The 26311-nt window shown below is 57.8% G+C and overlaps 1 protein-coding gene across 6 annotated transcripts in view; it reads right to left on the reverse strand.

The window, feature by feature from the left end:
• Window positions 1-25610, reverse strand: part of NPRL3 (NPR3 like, GATOR1 complex subunit) — a 36784-nt gene extending 11174 nt beyond the window's left edge. For 2 of the 6 annotated variants that reach the window (XR_004381271.1, XM_032845917.1), the window contains exons 1-7: window positions 25465-25610; window positions 20573-20642; window positions 16352-16390; window positions 12388-12517; window positions 10787-10861; window positions 6256-6409; window positions 4332-4413 (exon numbers count right to left, since the gene is read on the reverse strand). Coding sequence is in view for 5 of the 6 variants with exons in the window: in XM_032845917.1 (XP_032701808.1) it covers window positions 4332-4413; window positions 6256-6409; window positions 10787-10861; window positions 12388-12517; window positions 16352-16390; window positions 20573-20642; window positions 25465-25582 (668 nt within the window). In the remaining variant the exon portion in view is untranslated. Of the gene's footprint in view, window positions 1-4331; window positions 4414-6255; window positions 6410-10786; window positions 10862-12387; window positions 12518-12966; window positions 13565-16351; window positions 16391-20572; window positions 20877-25464 lie in introns of those variants that run through there. The other 4 variants (XM_032845918.1, XM_032845919.1, XM_032845921.1 and 1 more) reach the window with 4 other exon arrangements.
• Window positions 25611-26311: the final 701 nt, after the last annotated feature.

Here is a 26311-nt window from a genome sequence, read left to right on the forward strand (position 1 = left end):
AAAGCAGGGCCGCAGGGAGAGCGAGCCTGAAAGCTGACGTGGGCAGGCCCCTCCGTCCCACCGGGCACCTGGACAGAAAGGCCGGTGGACTGAAAAAAAAGGATTGCTTCCAAGCAGCCGTCCTTAGGACGCGGCTCAAAGGCATGGCGGCCACACCCGGGAACCGGAGTCAGCCCTAACACTCCTGCTGTTTCCCACGCAGCTGCTCCGCTGCCCCAGGAGCTGGGCGACACCATTGCACGCACGGGCACGGGGTCCTCGCCCCGGAGCAGGGGGGACGCGCACACGGCGCTCCCTGGGTCTCACGTGCAGTTTGCTCCGCGCCCCCAGGCACTGCTCGCCCCCCCGGCCACGTGCGCCCACGGAGCACTGTGCACGGAGATGCCGCGAGCAGACCCAGCAGAATACACCCACCCACACAAGCTCCCGGCGAAGGGGAAGCCCCGGAGTGCCCCTGCCCCAAGAGGCGAGCCAAGAGGAGGGGAACGGCTGCGTCTCTGTTTCAGAAGTGCGGCCCGTTTCTCTGACCCTGCAGGATGGAGGGCGCCCCCTCGGAAAAACCTGGGAGGCTACGTCTCGTGTGTGTATCTGTCGGTACCGCACAGCAGCTGACACACAGCTGCTGTCCGCTGCCCACGTTACTCGCGCCCAGCCCCGTGTGTGCCGTCGCCGCCTGTCACCGAACAACGTCCCTGCGGCATCACGGGGCAGTTCCCTACGCCGTAGCAGGTGCGGAGCAGGGGTCTGGCGCCTGCACGGCTCCCACTCTGTACTTTTGTCTGCCTGGCAGTCATGTTTGGTCTGGAAACACTGTACGAAGAGTGCTGCCCCTGCGTGAGGCTTATCCTGCCTGCCACGCGGCTCTGGGCCACACAGGGGGGCCCAGCCCCGTCTGCCACAGGAGATAACGCTCGGGTCTCAAGGCGATGACTGCGCAGGAGGCGACACCTGGCCTTGAAGGCACGCCCTTATCTCTCATGCCCCAGACGGAAGGTGGCGCGTGGCCCTTACCGCATTACCCTCTCCTCCCACCCTCGCAGAAACAACTTCAGCTCCTAACCCTTGAGCTGAGAGCTGAGACCTCCTTCTCTGGTCTCCCGGTCACCCTCCTCCCTGCCACCCAGTGCCCACCGACACTCTGGTCCCACACACAGCCAGCCTTCCTGCTAACGCAGCGGGGACACGTACACATTCAAGAGGTCCGAGTGGGCTCAGAGGTTTACAGAAGTGGGACTTGTAGAAGAGACTAACTTTCCCAGGACGCTGGCGGAGGTGTCTCTGGTGCATCTCGGCTCCGAGCAGGCGGCAGTGGGAGGCAGCAATGAACCAGCACAGAGTTCCCAAGGCCACCTACCCGGACTGGCCCTGGGCTGTCCCCCGAGCTCTGAGCCTCCCGGCCCCACCACAGGCCCCGCTACCTCTGAAAACCAGCCGGCACACACCGTCAAGCCCGCGGCCCACAATACTGTGACTGCTGCACACTCATTCCCTCGACCACCGGTGGGCCACCAGCCGCGCTTCCCCCCAGGCCAGCCTCAAGGTCTGTTCCAGGAAGTGCAGGGACATCCCCTGACTTCACGGGAGACACAACCTGACGGTCACACAGACACGTGGGGCAGTCACTGAGGTCACCTAGCCCCACAGGGGACACAGATGCCACAACAGTCAGGGCAGGCTCCCAAGGGATTCATGCTGCCGGCCCCTCCTCACAGACACTCGGGTCCTGGGCCGCGAGGACCCCAGGCCAATCGGCCACGCCACGGCCGTGGGTTTTACGTGAAGCAGCACATCCCAGGGGGCTGGGCGGGCTCAGGTGCCTAAGTGTCTGCTGGGGTCGAGTCCTGGGTCAGGTTCCCTGCGTCTCCCTCTGCCTCTGCGGCTCCCCCTGCTTGTGCTCTCTCTCTGACAAATTAACAAATGAAATTTAAAAAAAAGAACCTGGTCCAGAACAGCTCCTTTGATGTCTCACCCGGATCTCCACCCCCACACCTTGCAGCTCCGGGTCTCACCTCTGCTCGGACAAAACCCTCGCAGCCCTGCTGCAACACTGCCCCGGGGAGAAGCGGCTCTGTGCCTCTGGGTCACTCCGTAAACGCACAGCGCCCTCTCTCAGCTCCAAGCTAAGCCCCTGCAGCAGCGGGCCAGGCCAGACCTCAAGGCACAGGGAAGGCCCCAGGCCAGGGCTGCTCCTGGGCCGTCACAGAGCCACTGCCACGGGCAGGCTGGGACAGGGTGTGGGGGAGGACCCCGCTGTCCCCGGGCGTCCCACCAGAGGGGCTCTGCTGCTGGCTTACAGAGGTGGGCCCGGGACCCACGAGGAGGCTGGGTGGGGTCTGCGAACAGGAAAGGGCGGGCGGGGTCTTCACCAGGAGGAAACAGGGTCCTGAACACTCACACCAGGACGCCTGGACTGGAGGAAGCAGCCGGGGGCGCAACAGTGAACCCTGGGCACCGTTTCTTCCCCGAAACGCAGCTCCCTGGCCTCCCTCAATCCAGTGCCCACTGGGGCACCGGGCTGCCTCGAGTCCAGGCTGCAGGTGGGCCAAGCACCCCGGACCTCACAGCCTCCAACCCGCAGCTCAAACCCAAGGAGTCACGCTCCACTCCTTCCTTCGACGCGGCAAGCCTGGCTCCGGTCTGGCATTTATCTCCAGGGCAGGCTGAGCACCGCTTCTCGTCCCACCCTCACAGAGGGAGGCCGGGCACCGGACGGCGCCCAGGAAGTGACTGCCAGCACCAGCCAGCCCAAGACCAGAGGGCAGCAGACTTCAACGTGGTCATGAGCGACGCCGCGGGAGAAACGGGGGTGGGGACCACGGGATGGGAGCGCCCGTGCCGACCCCCCGCCGCCACCGAGGTCAGGACGAAGGAACACGGGCCGCAGCTTCCATCGCAGAGGACAGCTCTGCATCCGGGGCGAAGGCACCTTTACCTCCTACAGAGCGGCGGATGGGGTCTGAGGACGCCCTGGACAGGAGAGGGGGACGCGCAGGTGGTGGCCGGACACGGCTGTGGACACACACGCTCACCGAGACCCTGGGCCGGCACAGCCAGAGGAAGGGGTGTCTCCTGTGCTGCCAGCAGGGTGTGGCCCATGGCGCAAGCCCCCCAGGCACGTGCACCGCGTCACAGGGCGCGCTGTCAGGAGCACACGCACAACCTCACATGCGCAGTGGGTGCAGGTCTTAGGGCCCCAGAGGCCCGGAGGCTGTGGCAACGGAGGGCCCAGGAGAGGGCTGGCTAACTGGGCGGCAGCAACAGAGAAGTCCTTACGTACCAGTACAGCGGGGTTGAGGCCACACCGCTGAGCGGAGAGGGCAGGGACGGTGTGTGCGCGCAGCGTGAAGGGGCAGAGGTGGCCAGTGCTCACCTGCGTGGCCTCAAGCCCGCCTGGGCGGCTGGCACGTGGCCCGGAGCTGAGACACACCTGCCACCGGGGCCGGACGGAGCCTGGTGCAGGGACAGCAGGAGCAAACGCAACACTCTGATTTCCAGGTCTGAGGGATGTGTGACCTTTTCAAAAGCTTCCGTTAAAACAGCAAAAAGAACGGAAATTTCCCAAATGCTCCTAACAATAATCCCTGGTATGGGACTAGAGATGGGCTTTGTTTTCTCGACACTTTTCTAGATTTCCTAAATAGCGATAACGAGCGTGTACGGTTGAGATCAGGAAAACGACTAACGCAAAACAAACCCTTTCTGGGCTTGGACGACTTGTCCTATAGGCAGCCACAGCTCTTAGGCCCAGCCCACCTCCAGTGGGGAGCATGGGGCCCGCAGATGGGACGAAGGCCTGAGAAGGCCAGGGGCAGGCACGGGGCGGTGTGCAAGGACGAGGCCCAGAGCGGCCTGCACCACGGTCCAGGCAACGACTCCTCGGGAACCAACAGTCCTGGGGCAGGGCGGCAGGCACAGCGTGCCGGGGCCCATCCCCCGCGCCCCCGCCCCCCACCTCCCAGCCGCACTGCAGACCCAGGGTCGGGGACCAGTGGACACACTGTGAAAAGAAGTCCTTGGCTGCAGACACCAATACTACGGGAAGAACCGTGAGGCTCTGCTGTGTCTGCAACACCTGCGCCTTCCTGCACGCGGCCCCCAAGTCCCACGGGGGCATCTGGGGAGCCCTCGGAGCCTCAGCCTCCTCCTCAGCGAAGTGATGACATGACACCCACCTCAGGAGGCAGACCCCAAACCTGGCACCGTGACACGGTGACTTCAGGTTCAATCCAGGGGCTGGGGGCCGGCACTCCCAGTCTGCGCCTGCCCCCATCACAGTGGCACAACAGGAGAACCCACGGCAGGTGCCCCGGCACACCCCCCGCCCGCCTCACCTGTCGTAAGCCTCCTTGAGGTCCCTGGCCAGCTTGCACTTGGGTAGGATATGATGAAACGGGGACTGAGGACCGTCACTCGCTGCAACGACCAGAACACAGAGAGTTGAGAGTCTCCGAGGCCAGGAAACATATGAGGCTAGAGCGGAAAATACCCTAAGGACAAGGTTAACTGGGCGCCTGGGTGGCTCAGGGGGTCCAAAATCTGACTCTTGGTTTTGGCTCAGATCATGATCTGGGGGTCGTGAGATCGAGCCCCACACTGCGCGGGGCGTCTGCTCAAGATTCTCGCTCTCCCTCTGCCCCTCACCCCCCACACTCACGTGCTCTCTCTCAAATAAATAAATCTTAAAGTTTAACTGAAAATAAATTTGAACTCGGTTTTCTTTTTTAATTTATTTTTATACAGTTTTATGTACTTATTTGACAGAGTGAGTGAGAGAATACAAGCAGAGCGAGAGGGGAAGCAGGCGTCCCGCTGAGCAGGGGGCCCGATGTGGGGCTCGATCCCAGAACCCTGAGACCATGCCCTGAGCCAAAGGCAGATGCTAACTGACTGAGTCACCCAGGTGCCCCAATTTCAAGTCATTTTGAACCAAACATCAGGGAACCCCGCACTGTATTTTATAAAATCTGTGCACCCACTTGAATGAAGACGAGACTTTGGCTGATTTGTTCAACGGCCTTTAGATGGGTCATGTGTTAGATTTTGGCACTGGGGCCCCTGGCCCCGCAGCGAGTTCACCGGTGGCCCCAGAGCACAGACCCCAGAGACAACCTCCACCTGCGGAGCCGTTGCTTCCAGGCCTCATCCCACTCACTCACACCAGGGCCATTTATTTTTAGGATCCAAAGTCTTTCATTAGGGGCACCCGGGGAGCTCAGTTGTTAAGCATCTGCCTTCGGGTCAGGTCATGATCTCCCCTCCCACTCCCCCTGCTTGTGTTCCCTGTCTCGTGGTCTCTCTCTCTGCCAAATAAATAAAACCTTAAAAAAAAAAGTCTTTCCTTAGTCCTTTATCATTAATACCTTAAAATATGTAGTTAATTGAATTTCTAAACAATTCTTGTGGTAAGGGCTCCTGGGGGCTCGGTCGTTGGGCATCTGCCTTCTGCTTGGGTCAGATCCCAGGTCCTGGGATGGAGTCCCACAATGGGCTCCCTGCTCAGCGGGGAGCCTGCTTCTCCCTCTGCCTCTGCTGCTCCCCCTGCTTGTGCTCTCTCTCTCTCTCAAATAAATAAAATCTTAAAAAAATTTCTTCCGTGATAAAGTCAGATTCTAAAGAGAATTGTTTTAAACAAAACTTGTGGATTGTTATTAATCAATACACAACTGACCACAACATACTTACACATTCTGAGAGCTGTCAAGGGAAAAAGCAAGTTCTCACTGACAACGCACCCGAGAGGGCCAGCTCACGTCCGCCGACCGCTACTCTGACGTCCGGCCGCGGCCAGACTGGGCTCACCCTCAGACCCGCGTCCGGCCTCCTTCGGCTGCAGAGCCCCGAGCTGAGTTGGGGGTGTGGGGGCGGCAGGCGGCGTTCCCGTGCTTACAGGTGGTTTGGGGATGCCCAAGTCCACGCAGCAGCCAGTAACTGGTCAGCTGGCGACTCCGTCAGGTCCTCCCTCAGCTCGCAGGAAGCCGAGAACTGGAAAGCGCCCGCTTCGCGAGCCCCGCATTCCCAATGGCCCCTGGGCAAGTCCCTGGTGTGTGCACCGGCCGCCGGGCGCTGGGGGGTGCGGATCAGGCCGGGAAATCCACTTCTGGGGTCAGTTCAGGGCTGCTGTGCAGCCGTGTCCCGTGGGGCAGCCGTATCCCGTGGGGCACCCTCCCGAGCGCCCAGGGATGACCTGCAGACGGTCACAGGAGCCCCCGGTGCCTGCGTGTGGGGCCGCGCACGCCAACACACCGTGGCACTCACCGTCGGCCACGGCGGACACCTCGTCCTGCAGCGCCAGGATCAGCTTGGCCTCCCGCGTGAGGTACTGGCAGCGGCGCTCCTCGTGCTGCAGCACGGTGGCGATGCGCCGGGACAGCGTGTGCAGGCAGTTGATGACCGACGGGTCTGCATTGGCCTGCGGGGGAGGGCGGGGGCTCGGAGGCGGCACGTGCACTCAGGGGCACACCGGGCGCACCGGCCACAGGGCGTGAAGGAACCCGCTCGACTCCTTGTCCACACAGTCCTCTCCAGGGGCCACTGCTGTCCCCGGGCCTGTGTCCCCTCTGGGGTCCGTCACAGCAACACTGCTGTGAGTGGCGTCCTAGCTGGGGAACGGCTGCCCGGGAGGCAACACGGAGACGGCTCCATGGGGCCCCCAGCATTTGCCATCAGCAGAGGCATGGCAGGGCACCACAGCAGGGCCATGCAGGCGGGCCCGGGGCAACCCGCCGGGGGCCGGGGCAGCGGAAGGCACAGATCCCACCACCCGCCCGCCGTGGGACCCCAGGCTCCCGCCGGAGATGCTCCACAGCGGCACCTCCCCCAGCAGTTAGCCCGACAGAGCCCCTGCAGGGCACAAACCCTAGAGTGCTTAGGGTCACCCATGTGCAGCCACTGCTGGTGGGCAGGACCAGGCCTCCTGAGAACTCAACCACACAGACCCACTACAACAGGGACACGGAGCTCGAGACACAGAAGCTCCAGGCCCCCCATCTGCTGGACACACTGTCCTCAGGGGAAGAGGCGCTTCCCAGCAGAAACATGGCTAACTGAAGCCAGCAGGCTCCCTTGGCACCCCTGCGCGCCAGCTCCAGAACCTATCAGATGGGCAGTGAGGCCAGGCAGCCACACCCGCCCGGGCCAGGGTGGGGCAGGCGGCTGGACGGTGTCTGAAGATGCACTCGGAGCAGATAGCCAGCGAGCCGTGACTCCGTGGTTCAGGAGGCCGCGAGGGCTGCTGAGTCATCCCAGGGGCGGAGGTGGGAGAAGGGAGAGGGACACTGGTACCGCTGATTAAACCCAGGGGTGCCTCCCCTCCTGTTTATCTGGCAGGCAGGGCCCCCCCAGCAAGGTGTCCACAGCCAGCCTTTTGGACCAAACCCTGCACCAAACAGGGTAAACACCTTCATCATCCGGACTTGGAGAGATTTTCTGAGCTCCCAGCAGATGTCTTGCTCACAGACAGAATCTGCACCCGTGCGGGGGACAGGACTAAACACTGTCCTCACGCCTTGCCCAGCACCCAGCAGCAGCCCTGCCCCTCCAGCATGGCCCCCAGCAATGCCCCCGCGAGACGCTGAAACTACAGGGCCTCGGTCAGAAAGCACGTGCCGCAGCTTTCCGACAAAACACTTGCAGAGGAGTCTGCACAGACGGTCCCGGCCCGGCAGCAAACAGGGGAGGAACGCTCCCATGCACCTGGCTATCCCCCTCCTGAGCCACCAAGTCACACGGGAGAGCCTGACCCTACGCTCCAGGCACCAGCGGGCCATCACGGCATTTTAAGTCAGACGCCTGAGCCCACGATGGCCAGATTCCCAGGCATGCAGCAGGGTGCGCACCCAGGCGAGGCCCGCTGGCCCGCCCTCATGGGGTGCCCTGGGGTGTCCTGCCTGGCTTCACAGGCCAGACACCACAGACACAGGTGCCTGCAGAGCCCAAGGCTCGCTCTGGCCACAGGGACAGAGGGACCACCGAGGACATGCCGGCCCTGAGGGGAAACTCAGAAACGCCGCATTTGCCCCGCAGGTGACGTGAAACAGCAGGAAATTTAGGGTATCGCCTGTGAGACTTTCTCGCTCCCCAAAAGTTCACCAAAACAGAATGAGGCCTTCAGATTTGCAGGCAACACACACACACAGAGCAAGCACAATGAGAGGGACCCCAACATGGACCACCACCAGGCCAGAGGAGGAGGGTCCGAGACCGGCAGAGACCCACAGACACAGCCCACACACTCATGAGGGCGAGGTTTTCATCCTGGCCCAGACACGCCAGCAGCCAAAACTATGGCCACCAGGCACTAGCTGACACCAAATCACGGCGAACTTTATCAGGGGTGAAAAGGTACCACGGTATAACACCAGCATTCACAGTTGATAGAGACGCCACCCACAGTATGGAGAACTGAACGGACATGAGCTGCAGGGCTTGCCCAATACACCTGAGCAACAGGGCAGGGGAGAAGCCAGGGCAGGTCGGTGACGGCCAGGGGACATCAGAGACGGGTGTACGAGGGTTGTCAGACTATTACTGTCACTAGTGGGCGGTTTGTTTAAAACTCTTCAAAATAGGGCACCTGGGTGGCTCAGTGGGTTAAGCCTCTGACTTCGACTCAGGTCATGATCTCAGGGTCCTGGGGTCGAGCCCCGCGTCGGGCTCTCTGCTCAGCGGGGAGCCTGCTTCCTCCTCTCTCTCTGCCTGCCTCTCTGCCTACTTGTGAACTGTCAAATAAATAAATAAATAAAAATCTTAAAAAAAAACACACAAACTCTTCAAAGTAGAAAAGTATATATATATATATGTTTTATATGTTTTCATGACTATTAAAAAGGAGAAAATAACTCTCTACCTTAAAAATACCAATGCTTTACACCATTTAAAATTCCTCCCGCTCTTCAACATCACGGCCTCTGCTGTGTGAGGTCCTGTACTGCATTGCTTCCCGGCGCAGCGATCCACCCGTCCTCCTCCAGGCTCGGGCCGGGCCCCCACGCCTCACCCCTGCCAGCCACAGGCTGCACCAGTGTGATGACTACCCCTCGTCTCATCAGCCCCGACTACTGGATGCCCGAGGCTTCCAGCCTCGCCGTTATTGTAAGTCTGCTCTCAGCTCCAGAATCCGCTTGTTTTCCGGACTGCAGTGTCCAGGGGTGGCACCCAGTCTGCTCCCCCACACTGTCCCGCTGAGACCAGGGCCTGCATGCAGGGTGGACCCATGGCTGCTTCTCACTGCCCATCCTGCAGGGACTGTCGGGGCTCACAGGCCGACAGCATTCCATCGTGATTTGGGGGTTTTGTTTCTTACTTACTGGAGTTCTCTTGGTGGACGTGTGCAGCACGTAATTTTGTCAGTCATACCTGACATTATTTACACTGTGCAAAGGCCAAAATGACAAAGTAAAGGTCTCCACGTGGAACGGCAGGCCCGGGACAGCCCCTGCTAACCCACCACTGTCTCAACGCAGCAGCGCGGGCCAGTTTTAAAGACTGAGCCCCACTCCAAGGGGCTCTGCCCTGGTGTCACTGTGGTTTCGAGCCACTCACAGTGAATGTGGTTTTCTCTCCAGAGAAAAGCACCTCGAGACGTGGAACGATTCCCCATTTTACAGGTGTCCCCTGCGCTGCGTGTCATTTCGGCCACTCTGAGGGGCGGAAGAGCGCACGCTGCTCCGTGTCACCGAGACCCAGTCACCTGGTCTGGGACGCTTCTGTGAAGCCAGCGTGCGGGCCACACGTGCCCGCCAGAAAGAACACGGACCGCTGCGTACGAACCGGCAGTGGGGCAGCTCAGAGGGGTCCCGTCACAGGACAGCCACCAGACAGACTTCCCGGGCAACTCCCAGGCCTTTCGGAACACAGTGAGGCTTTCCGGGGACGCTTTTCATGTTCCTGTGGGTCCCTCAGATCCCGACAGCTCCTCTGAAGAGAAACTTCCTCTAACCCGACTTCAGGCAGTCTGGGAACTTCCCCGAGAAACTCCGAGGCTTACGGATTAAACACGACACGGAGAACCACAAGTGCCCGTGCGGAGGAGGCAGACGGTGGGCCACCGTGGGCAGCCATCCCGCCCGTCCTCAACACGGCACTGCAATGCCACTCCGGGGTGTGTGTGCCCAAGGGAAAGAAAACCGGGCGTCCACGCAAACACCTGGACAGAAATGTCCGTCACAGCACGGGCCCTAGTACAGTGACACACACACGTCGTTCCCAACAGCCGGTGCGCAGAGACAGCGCATCTGCGACCACATCTACAGACAGACGCGCCCGCTGAGCTCCACGCACTCGGAACACGCTGCCGCCACGAGAGGGGCAGGCACGTTACCACGTGCGTGAGCCACGTGGAGGCAGACAGACGCCAAAGGCCACACAGTGTAGGATCCAGTCTCTACGCAAATGCAGAACGGGTAAGCCCACAGACAGAAGGCACACCGGTGGTTTCCAGGGGCCGGGAGAGGAGGGAAAATAAGGAGTACATGGTCTCCTTTTGGGGTAATGAAACTGTCCTGGAACTGACAGTGGTGACAGTTACACAATGTTGTTCCTGGATACCACCAAACCGTACACTGTAAAATGGTTAAGATAGTAAACATTATGTGCATTTTACTGAGAAAACACAGGAAGGGTAAACTCCCGCAGGACCCCAGGAGGGGCCTGGCAGCTGCTGGGCCGGCCCCGCAGCCTGAGCTCTGAGCCAATGACGCCATCACCGGAGATGAACGGCTGCGCCTGTCCCTGGGCCCTGCTCCCCCGCCCCGGGGCCCTGCTCTCCAGCCGTCCGTGCGCTACTCACCCTCAGCGCAAACACCACATTAAAGAGAATCATCGTGGGGGCTTCCCTCTTCGGAGATGGGTCTGTTTTTGAAACCTGGAAAAGAAATACAATCTAATGAGTGAGGGCCACCACGTCCCAAGAAACCCTGTGTAGGCACAGGAAAAGGCTCCAGAGGGTAGTCCACCCAGAAAAAAACAGCCCTAGGGTCTCTGAGACGGGGCCACCGCCTCCGCATGGGCAAGCACGGGCAGCACAGACCGATGGAAACGCGGCTGAGACAACAGCAGGAGGGTCGATGCCACGGCCCCAAGGGACAAGATGACTGCAGGCAACGGAAGGGAGCTTGATGGGGAGAGGCTTGAGCACATGGGATACTCTCTGCCCAGACCCTCCCTCCCCCACTGCTGTCTCCACTGTCCGTCTCCACCAGGCTGGGCAACCACTCCGGATGATGGAGAGACAGGGTAACGCTCAGAGCCAGCCGGGACCACGCTGCCTGGCATCCAGCCACGGTCGGTCACACACGCTGCCAGCAGAGGGCACAGGAGTGTGTCCAGGGGTGGGGGGTCGGGGGTGGTGGCCACATCTCCCTGGGCCAACCCACCAGGACCGTCACCATCCCTGGTTTGGTAGGCTGTGACTCCTGGGAGGATGTCCCATCTCCCCCTGCCACCCGCAGGTCAGCAGTGGGGACTGAGGCCTGTCTACAGGGGCCTGATAAAGAGGAAGGTGTCACCAGTGGGACCCGGTGCACCCAGCCATGGACTGCCATCCTGGAACATCCAACCCCTTCAGAAGCTCCTTCCACAGGCAAACTCATGAAAAAGACTTGAGGACTGCAGCTTCTGGATCCTATAAATAGAGCTGAATCTTACCCCATCTTATCAAAGCCCTGATTCTGTGTGCAAAGGACTGACTAGCAGGTTCTGGTGTCAAATTCCCTTGGGTAATAGTGCCCTCAATCTTGTTAAAACCCCTCAGTACCGTAACATTTCATTCATCCCAGAAGTCTAGCGCAACACTAAGAACTGAATTAATCATCCTATTTGCTATGATGTCATTTAACTAATAAGAAAAAAGACTTGCTGGGGCGCCTGGGTGGCTCAGTGGGTTAAGCCGCTGCCTTCGGCTCAGGTCATGATCTCGGGGTCCTGGGATCGAGTCCCGCATCGGGCTCTCTGCTCGGCAGGGAGCCTGCTTCCCTCTCTCTCTCTCTCTGCCTGCCTCTCCATCTACTTGTGATCTCTCTCTGTCAAATAAATAAATAAAATCTTTAAAAAAAAAAAAAAGAAAAAAAAAAAGAAAAAAGACTTGCACCACTTCAGAGATGGACGTCCTAGATATAAAGGGGAAGGTGGCAGTCAGGAGAACCCAGGATGCAAAGAGCAAAAACCATGGCAGGCCTATGGGGATATGCAGCTCACTGAACACACACACACACACACACACACACACGCGCGCACGCGTGCACTGGGTCAGGGACTCAGCATGATGCGATGGCTGCCTTCACCAGTGTGAGTCACAGCTCCCTGAGGGCCCCGGAGCCAGGACAGGCCATGCCTGCACAGGGAGAGCCCCACCTGCCCGGGGAGAGCCCCACCTGCCCGGGGGGGCCGTACCTGCCCCAGAGCATGCTGCAGCAGTGTCGGGTGCCCAACAAACCGCACGTTATCAATCTTCAGTTCAAATTTCTGGCCACACATTTCAGACTTGGTTGCCAAAATTGTTGCCAGAATGACATCCGAAAACCTTAAAATAACACAAGGGCAGAGTGGAAATCAAGACACAACGTGCCACGGTACCAGGCCCCCCCTGCCCTCCGAGGGGAAGGGTCTCGGGACACGGCCGCTTCGTGCGTGCAGTGCTCTACCACCACTGCTGACCTGGAAGCTGCCGTCAGTCGCCCTTCGGAAGCGGCCCCCATGACCAGGGACATAAATCCCAGGATTACAAGGTAAAAGGCATGAGAAGCATAGAACGAAGGCACATGCTGTCATTTCTTGGCATGCTCTACGGGACTCAGGAGAGAGGACGCACTGCAGTTTGCTTTTCAAGGGAGGACAGCAGCTACAGCTGGCGCTGCCCCAGGGAGCCGCTCGCCAAGGGGCACAGGCGCGTGGGGACGGCTGGCCTGACTGGCCCGGGTTTGCCGGGCTGCACCCTCCACCCCAGGCGTGTAAAGGACATCACTCACTGACCTTCCTCACGGCAAGGCTGCCCGGGCGTCCCCCTACACTGAGCATCTCAACCTTCCAGCTCTTACTAGGGGAGAAACCTTGAAGAAGTGCAAGATATGCAGAGCCGGTGACAGGAAATGAAGGTGGGGACGCACCGGCTGTGCGCCGTGGGAAGGAGGAAGGCTGTGGTGGGACAGTCCATCTGGCTACCGCCTCGGTACCACTGTCGAGCTCACCCCTGTCGAGAAGCAACTGTACACCTGTCTCCCCACGGGCAACCCTGTTCCTTCCTGCCCAGGGGACCCAGATGAGCGAGCGTCACTGCAGGGAGGAGAGGCTGGGGGTGCAGCGCAGACCCTCATCTCAGAGCCCAGGCTGCAGGGGCCTCCACTCTAGAAACTCCGAGGCCCCGTGTCTGGTCAGGAGCCGGAAGGGAGACGAGTCCTGTGCTCATTTCTCCACCTGGGAAAAGCACATCTAACGTCGGGCTGGAAGGGCCCACTGCGTGGGGAAGGGCGGCTCCACAGCCACGCTCTGTCCCTGGGCAAGGAGGCCCCGATAGTCCTGAGGAGGCCAATGGGGACAGACGGCCAGGGTGCGTCCCAGGCCTTCACGGAGGAGCCACATGGAATCGGGGCCCCTCCAGAGCTTCTCCTCTAAAGGAGCTCACTCTGCAGGGAGGGCGGCAACAGACCCCCACCACTCTGAAGGGAAGGTCTACCACAGACTGCGGCCTCGTCCAACTCTGAGGCAGCAAATGACCTTGACGTTACGTGGTTTAGAAGGGGCCGTGGCTCTGGGTTCCTCGCCCTCAGCAGGGCTCAGTGTCTCACGCTAGAGACGTAACTTGGAACCAGCCTGGAACGAGAGCCTCGCTGAGGTCAACCAGCACACGGACAAAGGCAAGACAGGCAGTGATGGGCTCTCTCCAAGCCTCTCCCCTACACAGCAGGCGAGCCCCGCATGGCCAAGGGGGGCTGGTCATGCTGGCCTCCAGCCTTCCCCCAGGGCCAACGTGGTCCTCTAGGAGCCCCTGATCACTCTGTGGTCCCCAAAACAAACCAGATGCAAGGGTTTTGGCCAAAACGGGCTGCCCTGCCTCCTGCACAGTCAGGAATGCAGTTGGACCTTCCGAGACCAGTGTTGTCAGAGACGTTCTGGGGAACTCGGGACCCACGGCTGCAGCCCTTGGCTGCACAGTGTGGGTCACTCCTTCCCAGGAACACCATTCTCTGGAGTGAATAAGCCAGAGATGGAAGCTTGCAGAGTCTTAGGAGTCGTGATGTGCTTTCTTCAAAAACTCTGAATGGCTCACCCTGCCCAGCACTTCCCACTGGAGGGACACGGTGACGCTGAGGGAGGGCTCCCGCTGATAAAGCCCTACTAAGCACTTCTGCCAACATTCCACCCCTATCTAAACAAACACTGCCCCTGCACTCTGCCACCCAGCGATACGAGGGACACAGAGATGACGCACAGAAAAACAACTTCCTACCATCCCAGAGGTTCACATTTTCTTGTGATATCCAAAAATCTCCACTAACAACCTCTGCTCCGTCATGGAGAGCCGCAGAGGGGCCCCAACCCTGGCCTTTAGCCACCGGTCCCGGAACCTGAGTCCGGCTGTGAAATGTGCCCTGAGATTCAGAGGCAAACAGAGGTGGCCCAGTTCACGCTTATAAATATCTAGATCCAAGAGGTACCCTTCCAAGACCCAAATAAAAAACACTCCCCACTCTGGGTCCAGAAAGGACACAACAGAGGGGGCCAACTTGAGAGCCGTGTGCTGCTGAAGTTAAAAGCCGCACGACCCTAAGTGGTTCTCTGGGGTGGCCTGGGTGGCATGTGGCTGCTCTGCCTGTATAAGCCAGTCTGACCCACACAGAAATCCACTCACGGTCCCTAATATTACACACTTGTGATTAAAAAAAAAAAAAAAAAAGAGTGGCTTACACTTCACATACTGTGTCTGCTGACCTAATGCACAGCGTCACAGAGTCCCACCATGAGACTTGGGGGAAGGGGACGTAACTGATATGAACAGCAAAGTTAAACAAAACGACTGAAAATATTTGTTTCCAAAAAAATCCTTTTCCCGGGGTGCCTGGGTGGCTCAGTGGGTTAAAGCCTCTGCCTTCAGCTCAGGTCATGATCCCAGGGTTCTGGGATCGAGCCCCGCATCGGAATCTCTGCTCAGCAGGGAGCCTGCTTCCTCCTCTCTCTCTCTGCCTGCCTCTCTGCCTACTTGTGATCTCTCTCTGTCAAATAAATAAATAAAATCTTTAAAAAAAAAATTCCTTTTCCCATGTTGTGAAGATGAAAGCCCTGGTGTGTTGCAACACAATGAAACAGCCGTTACAAAACTAATATCCCTGGAAGAATTCAAGATCTAAACCAGAAATAAAAGGACTTGAGACGAACCAGCCACGCCGGAAACAGGCAAGCCCTCCCATTCCTGCTGGGACACTCAGGAACGGGCTTTTCCTACCGCTTGGCCAGAAAACAAAGGAGGAAGAGGCAGCAATGGAAGAGAACTCCACTCTGCCCCCAATGTTTCTCCGGGAGGGGCTCACAGATGCTGCATGCACCTCCAGCACCGGGCGGTGGGGGGGGGGGCCATCAGGGGCACAGAGGGTCCCGCACAATCCGCGCCCTCCCGGAGAAGTGGCACGCGAGCTCCACAGGAACAATTCCGCCTCCAAAGGCAAATGCCCCACACAGCAGCCTCCAAGTCCGGGCGTCACATTAATACCTGGCTCTTGGGAGAGGCATTCTAGAACTCAGCTGAGAAATGCAAGCCAGAGGGCGCCTGGGTGACTCGGTGGGTTAAAGCCTCTGCCTTTGGCTCGGGTCGTGATCTCAGGGTCCTGAGATCGAGCCCCGCATCGGGCTCTCTGCTCAGCGGGGAGCCTGCTTCCCCCCTCTCTCTCTCTGCCTGCCTCTCTGCCTGCTTGTGATCTCTCTCTGTCAAATAAATAAATAAAATCTTAAAGAAAAGAAATGCAAGCCAGAGGCAATGACCAAGGGTCTCTCTAGGGGGATGCTGACTCGGGAGACAGGGAGCCCTGTTCTTGCCTGCCTACCACCCTCCTGAGGCCACTGGTGCCTGCCTGTAGGAGGGGAGGTCTGCGTGCACGCCTGGTCCCAGAAGTCTCCCTGGCAGCAGCCAGCCTTGCCTTGGCCTCCCAGGGAGGGGGGATAGCTGAGTAACTCCAGGTGGAGAAAGGGCAGGGGCCGTGGGGAGCCTGGGCACTCGTGAGGACCGGGCAGTGAGGTCCGAGCCAGAGCCTGTGTGCCTCGTTAGTCATTCTTCAACACTGAGGGCAATCAGGATTTAAGCACAATTACAAGAAGAGAAGGCAGCAGGAATCAAGACAGAAAGGTGGTGGAGAAGCGTCAGTCTTACCCTGCAACCAATCGCTCATCGGTTGGAGGACATGGCTCGCTGGAATGGGAACAGGACCATCAAGACCAAACAAACACTGATTTTAAAATTCATGAATAGTTACAAGGCTGTTTTATTAAAAAGTGTTAAAAGTCTAGTAGAAGGGCCACCACAGCATTAACTGCCAAGGGCAAGGCTAAGCGACTTACCGGACAAGAAAGAAGACAGACACTCGCCCAGTTGAAGACTTACCACCGTTGTCTCACAAGAGCTCCGATTCCCACACGGAAACAGAGCTGGGCACAATGGAGAGCCAGTTCTCAGGAGCGAGAGCAAGGCCGGAAGCCCAGGGTCAGAGCCCAGCGCCAATCGTGTCAGCGGCACACCCAGGCGCAAGCATTTTAATCTTTCTGACAAAACCGTCTCAGTCGGACCCCTGAGATCCCCGTACGGAAAAGCCTGTGAGAACTGGTGAATGCCGCTGACTATGGCAGCCTCAACCCGCGACACGGCGCTACCTGCCCATCCATGCTCGCTGAGCCCCTGCTCAGCACAGGACCGTCGGCCTCTAGGAGGCTGCGGCCGATCTGGACGTGGCCTGTAACACCTGTGCACCACCTGACTTTGGTCTTCTAGAGAGTACGTCACTCTGCAGAGGACTGTGTTCTAGGACATGCTGCTTTCCCAGTGTCCACGGGACAGAGAGTAGGCCAGGCCCCTGCATGGAGACAGCCCCGGAGGGATGAGAGCCTACCACGACCCCACACCAGGCCACCGGGCTGCCCCGCTGGGCCTGCGGCTCTGCACAGCTCTCACCAAGAAATATGAGCCACAGACCCATGTGAGAGACACACACAGCCAAAAGCCCCTTCTTCAACAGCTCCCAAACATCAGCTCATCCGTGCACACAGTATGAAGGGGGTAAGATGTTTTGTGGACCTTCCCAAGATCACCCAGAAGCACCTAGGAGCACCAGTGCAGCTCCTACAACTTCTGTCTTCTACCACCAAACAGGTCCCAGCGAAATCCCTCACTTCCCAAAGGGAAGAGCGTGTGGGGCTTCCAAGAACCAGCGGTGCTCCTTCCCATGCCCGGCTGTGATGGGGACACATCAAATGCCCCTGGCATGTTTCATGAACTTGCGTCTGCCCTCTAAGGGAGCCAGGGCCGCCAGCAAGCACTCTCACGAAGACACACGTGTTCCCATGATCCCCAGACCTGGGAGGGGAAAGCAGAGGGGCCTTGCCACCCTCAGGTGTCTTAAGACAGCGAAACAGAGGCTCATGGAAGGAGGAACATGCGCAAGACCATATACTATAGGTTCAAAATGAGAGTCCCAGCCGGAACCCGGGCCTATACATGCCCCAGCACGCCATGGGCAGGCAGGCCCCCGTGCAGACTTACTGGCTGGGCCAGGAAACGGGCGGCGATCCCCAAGCCCGGGGACAACACTGTTTACCCACATTCTCTGCATCAACCTCAGCTCTAGGACACAGGGGAACCTCCTTCCTTTCAAGACTATGTATTTAACAGAGAGAGAGGGAGAAGCAGACTCCCCACTGAGCAGGGAGCTCAATGTAGAGCTTGATCCCAGGACCCCGGCCCAAGCTGAAGGCAGAGGCTTCACCGACGGACCTCCAAGCACCCGAAGGGCTACCTTTCTAACACACGTGCACACGCACACTAGCAGAAGCCAAGCTGTCAAGAGAGGCCTGGTGGAGCCCCGTGTGCCTGGTGGAGAGGACTAGCTGTGTGCCTGTTTGCACTCTGGCACTTGGCCAAGGTTCTGGGCTAGCTGAGGGGGTGAATGTGCCCAAAAGCTGGACCCACAGCTTACAGAAAGTTGGTCAGGCCTGAGGAGGGCAGGAGGGCCCCCTGATTCCAGCACCCCACAATGCTAACAGAGAACTTAAAGGTGTGGACAAAAACCTCTGAGGTCGTCTGGATTCTATCTAAAGTAAAACGATTTCTGAGTGTTTTGAAATGAAGTCGACTCTTCTTCAAGCTACCGGCTTCTCTGGGAGAGTGCCCAGAACACGCCACGCTGGGCGGGATGGCGCCAACGACAGCCTTTGTGACTGAGGTCAGGCCTTCTCTAGGACCTCTCCTGACGGTCTGCGCCCCTGCCAGTGGGTAGATGCATGAGCATGACCTTCCCAGGGGCACCTGGGGGCTCAGTCAGGGATAAGTCATGATCCCAGGGTCCTGGGACTGAGCCCCACGTTGGGCTCCCGGCTCAGCAGGGAGCCTGCTTCTCCCTCTCCCTCAGCGCCTGCTCATGCTCTGTGTCCCGCTCACTCTCTCTGAAACAAATAAAATCTTTAAAAAAGAAAGAAATAAAAAAAGGAGTACGAGCCCCCTGGTGCCCAGCACTCATCCAACAGGACTGCTACAACTTTACATCTGAATTTCAAGCCCGTGTTGTAACGCAGGACCTTGCACAGCGGTGGAGACACTGCAGATCTGAGCCACTTGGGACAGCAGCCAGTCGTCACCCGCGCCCCAACCCCGAGCACCTGAAATGCGGCTGGTGCAAAGGAGGAACGGATTTCACCAGTTTCATTTCTGTTTCAATGGTGACTTAACAGTGGGCAGCACAGCCCCGCGCCCTCACTTCTCTCGGGCAGCGCACCTCCGTCACCACTCAGAAGCTGCACGAGTGGCCTGTTAACGTGGCTTCAGCCTGGTAAAACAAGCGGGAACAGAAGAAAAGCACCTTGGAGAAGACCATCGAGGAGAACCCAGAATACTCCAGGAAGGTGTCTGAGCCATCACGCGGCTGCCCCCGCACCAGAGGCGCGGCAGGCCGACGTGACGAAATAAAGCTGGGCACTCAAAGGTATTAACCTGTATCTTGGACAACAGGGTGGGTGGGAGTGGCAAACGCAGAGGCCATACTGTGCTCCAATTCCCAAAGGAAGGAATTCTTCCCTTCAATGAAAGAGACAGTACAGAGAACCAGCTCTTTTAGGGAACAGCATTCCCTGTGATACCCCGAGAGACCCAGGATGCCTTGCTCCCTTCCCAAGGTTCCTCCTCTTCTTTATGCTAAATACTGAAATAATTCCCTAAAAACCTCCTCTTAGTCTGCCACGATAAGCCTGTGAGTCACCTGCAGGAGTCAGGTGCTGACAGCCTCCTCGGAAACCCAGAGCACTTTCTGCACCTTCCGCAGCCTGAGCCTCCCATCTGCGCAGCTAGAGCACGCGGGCAGGCGGACAGCCCTGCTCTAAAGCCATCTGTGCCCCAGGTGGAGGACAAGGTGCAGGCGCCCCGTGGGCAGGGGCAAAACTCTTCTAAGAGCCTGTTCCAAGAGGCTGACCTCAGGGGACAAGGGGACCACAGCTTCTCCATCGAGCGGAACCAGCCACGCATGTCCGACAGCTCCCCACATGCTCTCCCCACCCCGCTGGTCTCTCCTTCAAAGCTTGCTGCCCTCAGAGACGGTCACTGGTCGCAGCCGAGGCCCCACGACCCTCACAAGAAAGGATAAAGGCACACAGTGGAACTGCATGACACCACGGCAGGTACGGAGCCTGCTCGAGAGGACTCAGGGAGACCACACGGGCTCACCCCATGGCAGAGGCCCGGCGGGGGCCGCAGCTCTCCTGCCACAGGACAATGCAGGCGGAGTCCTTCACCTCACTCAGGTCCCAGCTACGTTTACAGGCGCCCAGGACGGCCGGTTTATCATCCTCCCTCCGTCAGCTGGGCCTGTGTTACCATTCCCGGGGCTTTAAAACAAACATACGGTAGACGTAGTCACGTCTGACGTCCGCACCCCTGACAGCTCATCCCAGAAAAAGCAGTGGGAGCACACACAGGAAGGAACCAGACCTGCCTCTCGGCTGTGCCCTAAGAGAGCAAGGGTCACATGAGGCCCAGCTCTCGGCCCCCATCCCCACTGAACAGGCTTGCGGCACCCGGGCACCTCCCTGTGGCCTCTGGACACTCGCCTGAGGAGTCGGGCGTGCTTTTCTCCCTGTTCCTCCCACAGAAGACCAATGTGCTCTCCGGCCTCGCCAACCAGCCGGGTCCCAGGCTGGAACATGGGGCCACGCTGGGCCACAGGTCAGACCCTGGCAACACCATCCCCAGCTCTGAACAACCTCAAACACCCACCAAACAGGAAAAAGGGCACCAGGCTTCTGGAGGCAGAAAACCACTGGGTCAGCGGGAGGTGGGGCCCTCCCAGGCCTGGGGCAGGCGTAGCCCCATCACGAGTGCCCGCCTGGCGCTCACCTGGAATCCCCATCCTGGTCGTCCGCATGGTCTCCAGTGCTGGTGACGGCGTATCTGCTGCGAGGCTTATCTGAGCGAGGGCACAAAGGGGAGAGGGCTGAGCACACGGGCCCCACCACCGACCCGAGGATGGGGGGTGCGTTAGACAAGACAGCTTCTAAAGCGTGGCAGACACACACTGGGGCCCTGAGGAGGAATGGAGTCTGACACAGGCGACAACTGTGCTGGGTGGAGGAAACCAGACACAAAAGGACAAACACGACACTTACAGGAAACACCTCAGTGGGCAAGCTCAGACACACGAAGCAGACTAGAGGTTACCAGAGGCTGAGAACAGGGGAAACAGGGTTATTGCTGAATGGTTACAGATTTCAGTTTGGGGTGATGAAAATTCTGGACCTACACAGGGGGCACAGCTGCATAACACAACGAAGTGATTATGGTGAATGTAACTCATGTTACTGAAATGTAAACGTTAAAATGGCAAATTTTATGTTATATATTTTTCTCCATAACAAATTTTTTTTAAAGATTTTATTTTTTTACTTCACAGAGATCATAAGTAAGCAGAGAGGCAGGCGGGGTGGGGGGGGACGCAGGCTCCCTGCTGAGCAGAGAGCCCAATACAGGGCTCGATCCCAGGACCCTGAGATCACGACCTGAGCCAAAGGCAGAGGCTTTGACCCACTGAGCCACCCAGTCACCCCTCCATAACAAATACTTTTTCCAGGGTGCCTGGGTGGCTCAGTCAATGAAGCAACCAACTCCCGGTTCCAGGTGAGGTCATGATCTCGCCGTCTTGAGACTGCTCTGTGCTCAAGCAGGGAGTCCACTTGGAGTATCTCCCTGTGCCCCTCCCCTCCCCCTTCTCTCTCTCTCTCTCTCTCTCTCACGCATACTCTGTCAAATAATCTTTTTTTTTTCAAGATTTTTTTTTTATTTATTTGACAGACAGAGATCACAAGTAGGCAGAGAAGCAGGCAGAGGGGGAGAAGGAAGCAGGCTTCCCGCTGAGCAGAAAGCCTGATGCAGGGCTCGATCCCAGGATCCTGGAATCACGACCTGAGCCAAAGGCAGAGGCTTAACCCACTGAGCCACCCAGGACTCCTCAAATAATCTTTTTATTTTTTTTTTAAGATTTTATTTATTTATTTGACAGAGAGGTCACACGTAACAGGTAGGTAGAGAGATGGGGAAGCAGGCTTCCCACCGAGCAGAGAGCCCGAGTTGAAGGCAGAGGCTTAACCCACTGAGCCACCCAGGTGCCCCCAAATAATCTTTTTAAAGACTTTATTTATTTATTTGAGAGAAAGAGTGAGTTAGGGGCACTCCATCGGGCTCTCTGCTCAGCAGGGAGCCTGCTTCCTGCCCCCACCACCTGCCTCTCTTCCTCTCTCTCCTGCCTCTCTGCCTAGTTGTGATCTCTGTCTGTCAAATAAATAAAATCTTTTAAAAAAAAGAGAGAGAGTGAGCGAGAAAAAGCACACAAGCAGGGGGAGGGGCAGTGGGAGAGGGAGAAGCAGGATCTCCACTGAGCAGGGAGCACCACAGCCACGGGCCTCGATCCTGGGACCCTAGGATCATGACCAAAGCCAAAGGCAAAGGCTTAACCAACTGAGCCACCCAGGCACCCCAACAAATAAATAAATAAATATTTTTTTAAAGTTGTACTTCCAAAAAGTTACGATAATAGCAAATGTTTTTGCTACTATATTTAGTTTAAAAAAAAAAAAGGATAACACGTGTGCACACACACGGACCCTCTCAGTGTATGACGACAGCTGGGTCGGAAAACACATGGGCAAAAGAAAGAATTTTTAAATGTCCATGTGCCAATAACCTTCACATACCTTACCAGAGTAACAGAGCTTAAAGACCTTGGGATGCATGTAAGAAGCTCATCCCAGGCAAGAGGTCTGTGAGGAAACCAGCGATGCTAGCAAGGGAAATACAAACGAAAAGAAGACGTGCCATGGCCTGAGTAGCAGTGCAGACGCCGTTTCTTCCCCGCTAACCCATCCATTTAACCTGACCCCATGACGCCATCAACAGTTTGGGAGCAGGACCCAACACATTCAGTACTAGTGACGTTCCAAGGGAACAGGAGGCACGAACAGCCTGGATAACGCTGAAGAAGAGACGTGGTAAGTGACTAGTCCCATCTGAAAGTGTAACAGCGTAAAGTCACAACAGTTCGTCCATTAGGAACGCACCTCACTGGGAGAAATAAGAAAGGTCAAACATAAAGTCAAAGAAACACGGAATTTACTATGTGATAACGGCAGCGGAACCAACTAGGGAGGGAAGAGAAAATTATGGCGGCTCCTGAAGCAACCGGTCTGCAGCCGTGGCGCCCCAGAGTCCCACGTCCGCCCTCACCATCGCTGCACCTGCTCCACTGGGCTCCCGGACATGCGCAAACTCTCGGCAAAGTGTGCAGAAGACACCCACTCCTACCAGGAGCCTCCACTTACACCAAGAGAAACACTTAAAAAAAAAATAAAAGCTGGTGGCGCCTGGGTGGCTCAGTGGGTTAAAGCCTCTGCCTTCGGCTCAGGTCATGATCTCAGGGTCCTGGGATCGAGCCCCACATCTGGTTCTCTGATCGGGGGGAGGCTGCTTCCCCCTCTCTCTCTGCCTACTTGTGATCTCCCTCTCTCTGTCAAATAAATAAAGTATTTGAAAAAAATAAAATAAAAAATAAAAAAATAAAAGTTAATAAATATGAGAAAGGAAAACTCAGGAGTCTCATTTCTTTTTGTTAATAATCTTGGAGAGCAGAAGGCCTTTCTATGTTGAACAAAACTCAGAAACCACAAAAGAAAACTTGACTCCATAAAATCAAAACTCTATGCAGCTAGAACTACACAGAGGCAAACTAAGAACATACGGCTTTGTAACAAAGGCCCATTTTTACCCTAAATATATGAAGAGCCCTTTCAGATCTATAGGGAAAACGCAACCCAAGATGAAATTAAGGAAAGGTGAAGAGTAAGCTGTATGCTAAAAAGGAAACCCAAATGGCTCTGAAAGGAGGAAAACATGCGCACTCTCAGTCATAAGACAAACGCACCTCAAAACCACTATCGGGACACCTGGGGGGCTCAATCCGTTAAACGTCCAACTCTTGATTTTAGCTGGGGTCATGCTCTCAGGGTCATGAGATCGAGCCCCACGTTGGGCTCTGCGCTGAGCACGGAGCCTGCCTGGGATTATCTCTCTCTGCCCCCTTCCCCGTACCCCCACTCCACGCGCACTTGCTCACCCATGCTCTCTAAAACACAAAACCCTTGGGGAGCTGCATGGCTGTCCGTCAAATGTCTGCCTTTGGCTCCAGTCATGATTCCAGCGTCCTGGGATCAAGTCTCACATCAGACTCCCTGAGCAGGGAGCCTGTTTCTCCCTCTGCCTCTGCCTGTTACTCTGTCTCACATGAATAAAATAAAATACAATCGTCAAAAAAAATTTAAAAATAAAACACAAAACCCAGAAAACCACTTTCAGATACAACTTTTCACCCATCTCATTAACAAAGATAGAGAAATCTGACTTACTAAAAATAAGTATGTTCATTATCTCCTAGATCCAACCTCCCCACTTCAGGGAGCTGATCCTACATTCTGAGAAATGATCCTGTATACAGAAAAGACGCTCACACTGTCTGTATTGCCGAAGTTTGGAAGCAACTGAAATGCCCGAGGACTAAACAAATCAATCACAGCGCGTTCATCCCACGATTCTGATCATGATCCCAAATCTATGCTCAAGATGTAAAGTGAATACGGAAACAACAGGGCAAAACCGAGTGTGTAGTGCACTCACTTCTGCTTAGAAAAGAAACCACCTGGGTGCGCCTGGCTCAGTCAGAAGAGCATGGGACTCTGGGCCTCAGGGTCCTGAGTTCAAGCCCCACATGGGGTGTAGCAATTACTAAAATAAAACCTTTTAAAAAGCACATAGGGGCACCTGGGTGCCTCAGTGGGTTAAAGCCTCCTCCTTCGGCTCAGGTCATGGTCCCAGGGTCCTGGGATCGAGTCCCACATCGGGAATCTCTGCTCAGCAGGGAGCCTGCTTCCTCCTCTCTCTCTGCCTGCTTCTCTGACTACTTGTGATCTGTCTGTCAAATAATTTTTTTTTTTAAATCTTAAAAAGCATGTAATTTTAAGAAGGAAAGAAAAGGTGTGCACATGGACGTACTGACACGGAAGGTTCTGGGAAGCGGCACAGGGACATGGTAACAGCAGCTGCCCACAGACGGGGAGCCCAGGGGCTGGGGTTCCATGGCGGGCAAAGACATTCCTGTCATCTATACCCCTTTGCACCTTTAAGACCGTGTACCATGCTGACCAATGTAAAAGCGTTTTTGAAACAAAGTATCCGTGAGTACATTCGGGATAGTGAAACACTGTATGTACCCTAAGCTTCCATCCCCATGTAAAGGGTATGTTCTTGGGGGCGCTCCGGGAGCGAGGGTGCTCCAGGGAAGGGGGCTCCACGGAAAGGGGCGCCTGCAGGGCGATGCGCGATGTGGGGGAACCGCCGGGACACACGGCTGTGCGGGAGCGGCGCGGCCCAGAGGGGCATGCGGTCACCCCCGCGGGGTGAAGGAGACCTGGCGGGAGGAGCTCGAAGAGCACCTGCCCTGAGCCTGCACTTGGGTCCGTCTTTCAAGCCCAGTACGTTCACGCGGGGCCAGAGCGCGTTCTTGCGAGGCTGGAGGCAGGGCGGGCGCCGACGGAGGGGCGCCGCGGAATTCCGAGCGGATTTTCTCTGACTCCGGGTACTCCCCGACCGCTCGGGACGCGGCAGGCGGCGCCTCCATCCTCGGGGACACCCAAGTCACGGACGTGCGTCCGAGCGCGGACGGGCAGGCCTCCCCGGCGCTCACTTACTTGTCTGGGACGCTGGGTGCTCCTGGCTTTTCTGGAAGGGGTACCTGAACAGCAGCTTATTGCCCCTGCTGCCCGAGCTCACCAGAATCACGCTGATGGGGCTGGTGTTGTCGCCCATGGTGCCGGGGACCCGGGGCGGGGGGCGCTGGGGGCGGGGCGGGGGAGGCGGCGGCGGGGGACGGGGAGGACGGGACAGTGACAGTGGGGGACGGTGAAGGGACGGGACGGCGGGGAACCGGGGTGGGGGAGGGTCAGTGACGGTGGGGGACGGGGGGGGGGACGGTGACGGGGGGGGGGGACAGAACGGGACGGTGGGGAACCGGGGCGCTGGGGGACCGGGCGGGGGTACGGGGACGATGGGGGACGGAGGGAGACGGGGGGGGCGGACGCTGGAGGCGGGAACGCTGGGGACCGGGAGGGGTACTGGGGGAGGAGGACGCGCCCGGGCGTCAGGGGCACAACCTGAGGAGGATGGGCCGGAGGGCGGGAGGCTCGGGGGACGACGCGCCCAGGGCGGGGCTGAACGGGCCTGACGAGGACGCGCCCGAGGCCGTAGAACCCTGCGGCACCAGGAGCCGGGCTGACGCGACCCCCGGAACTTGCAAACCCACGAACCACCACCCACGTCCCGCCAACTTCGCAGGACGTCGGCGGCAGGGCCAAGCACTGGCGCAGAACGCGCCTGCGCGCGGGAGGGGCCGTGGGCGCAGGCGCAGGCGCAGGCGATCTGTGCGCGCGCGGGAGCGGGGCGGGCTCCCGGAAAGCTGAGCGCATGCGCGGGGCTGCAGGCGGGGTCGGGCGGGGGGGGGCATGCGCGGAGCTGCAAGGGGGGCGGGGGACCCACGCA

Source organism: Lontra canadensis, unplaced genomic scaffold, assembly GCF_010015895.1.
Source record: "Lontra canadensis isolate GAN:19392208 unplaced genomic scaffold, GSC_riverotter_1.0 scaffold171, whole genome shotgun sequence".
Lineage (NCBI taxonomy): Eukaryota > Metazoa > Chordata > Mammalia > Carnivora > Mustelidae > Lontra > Lontra canadensis.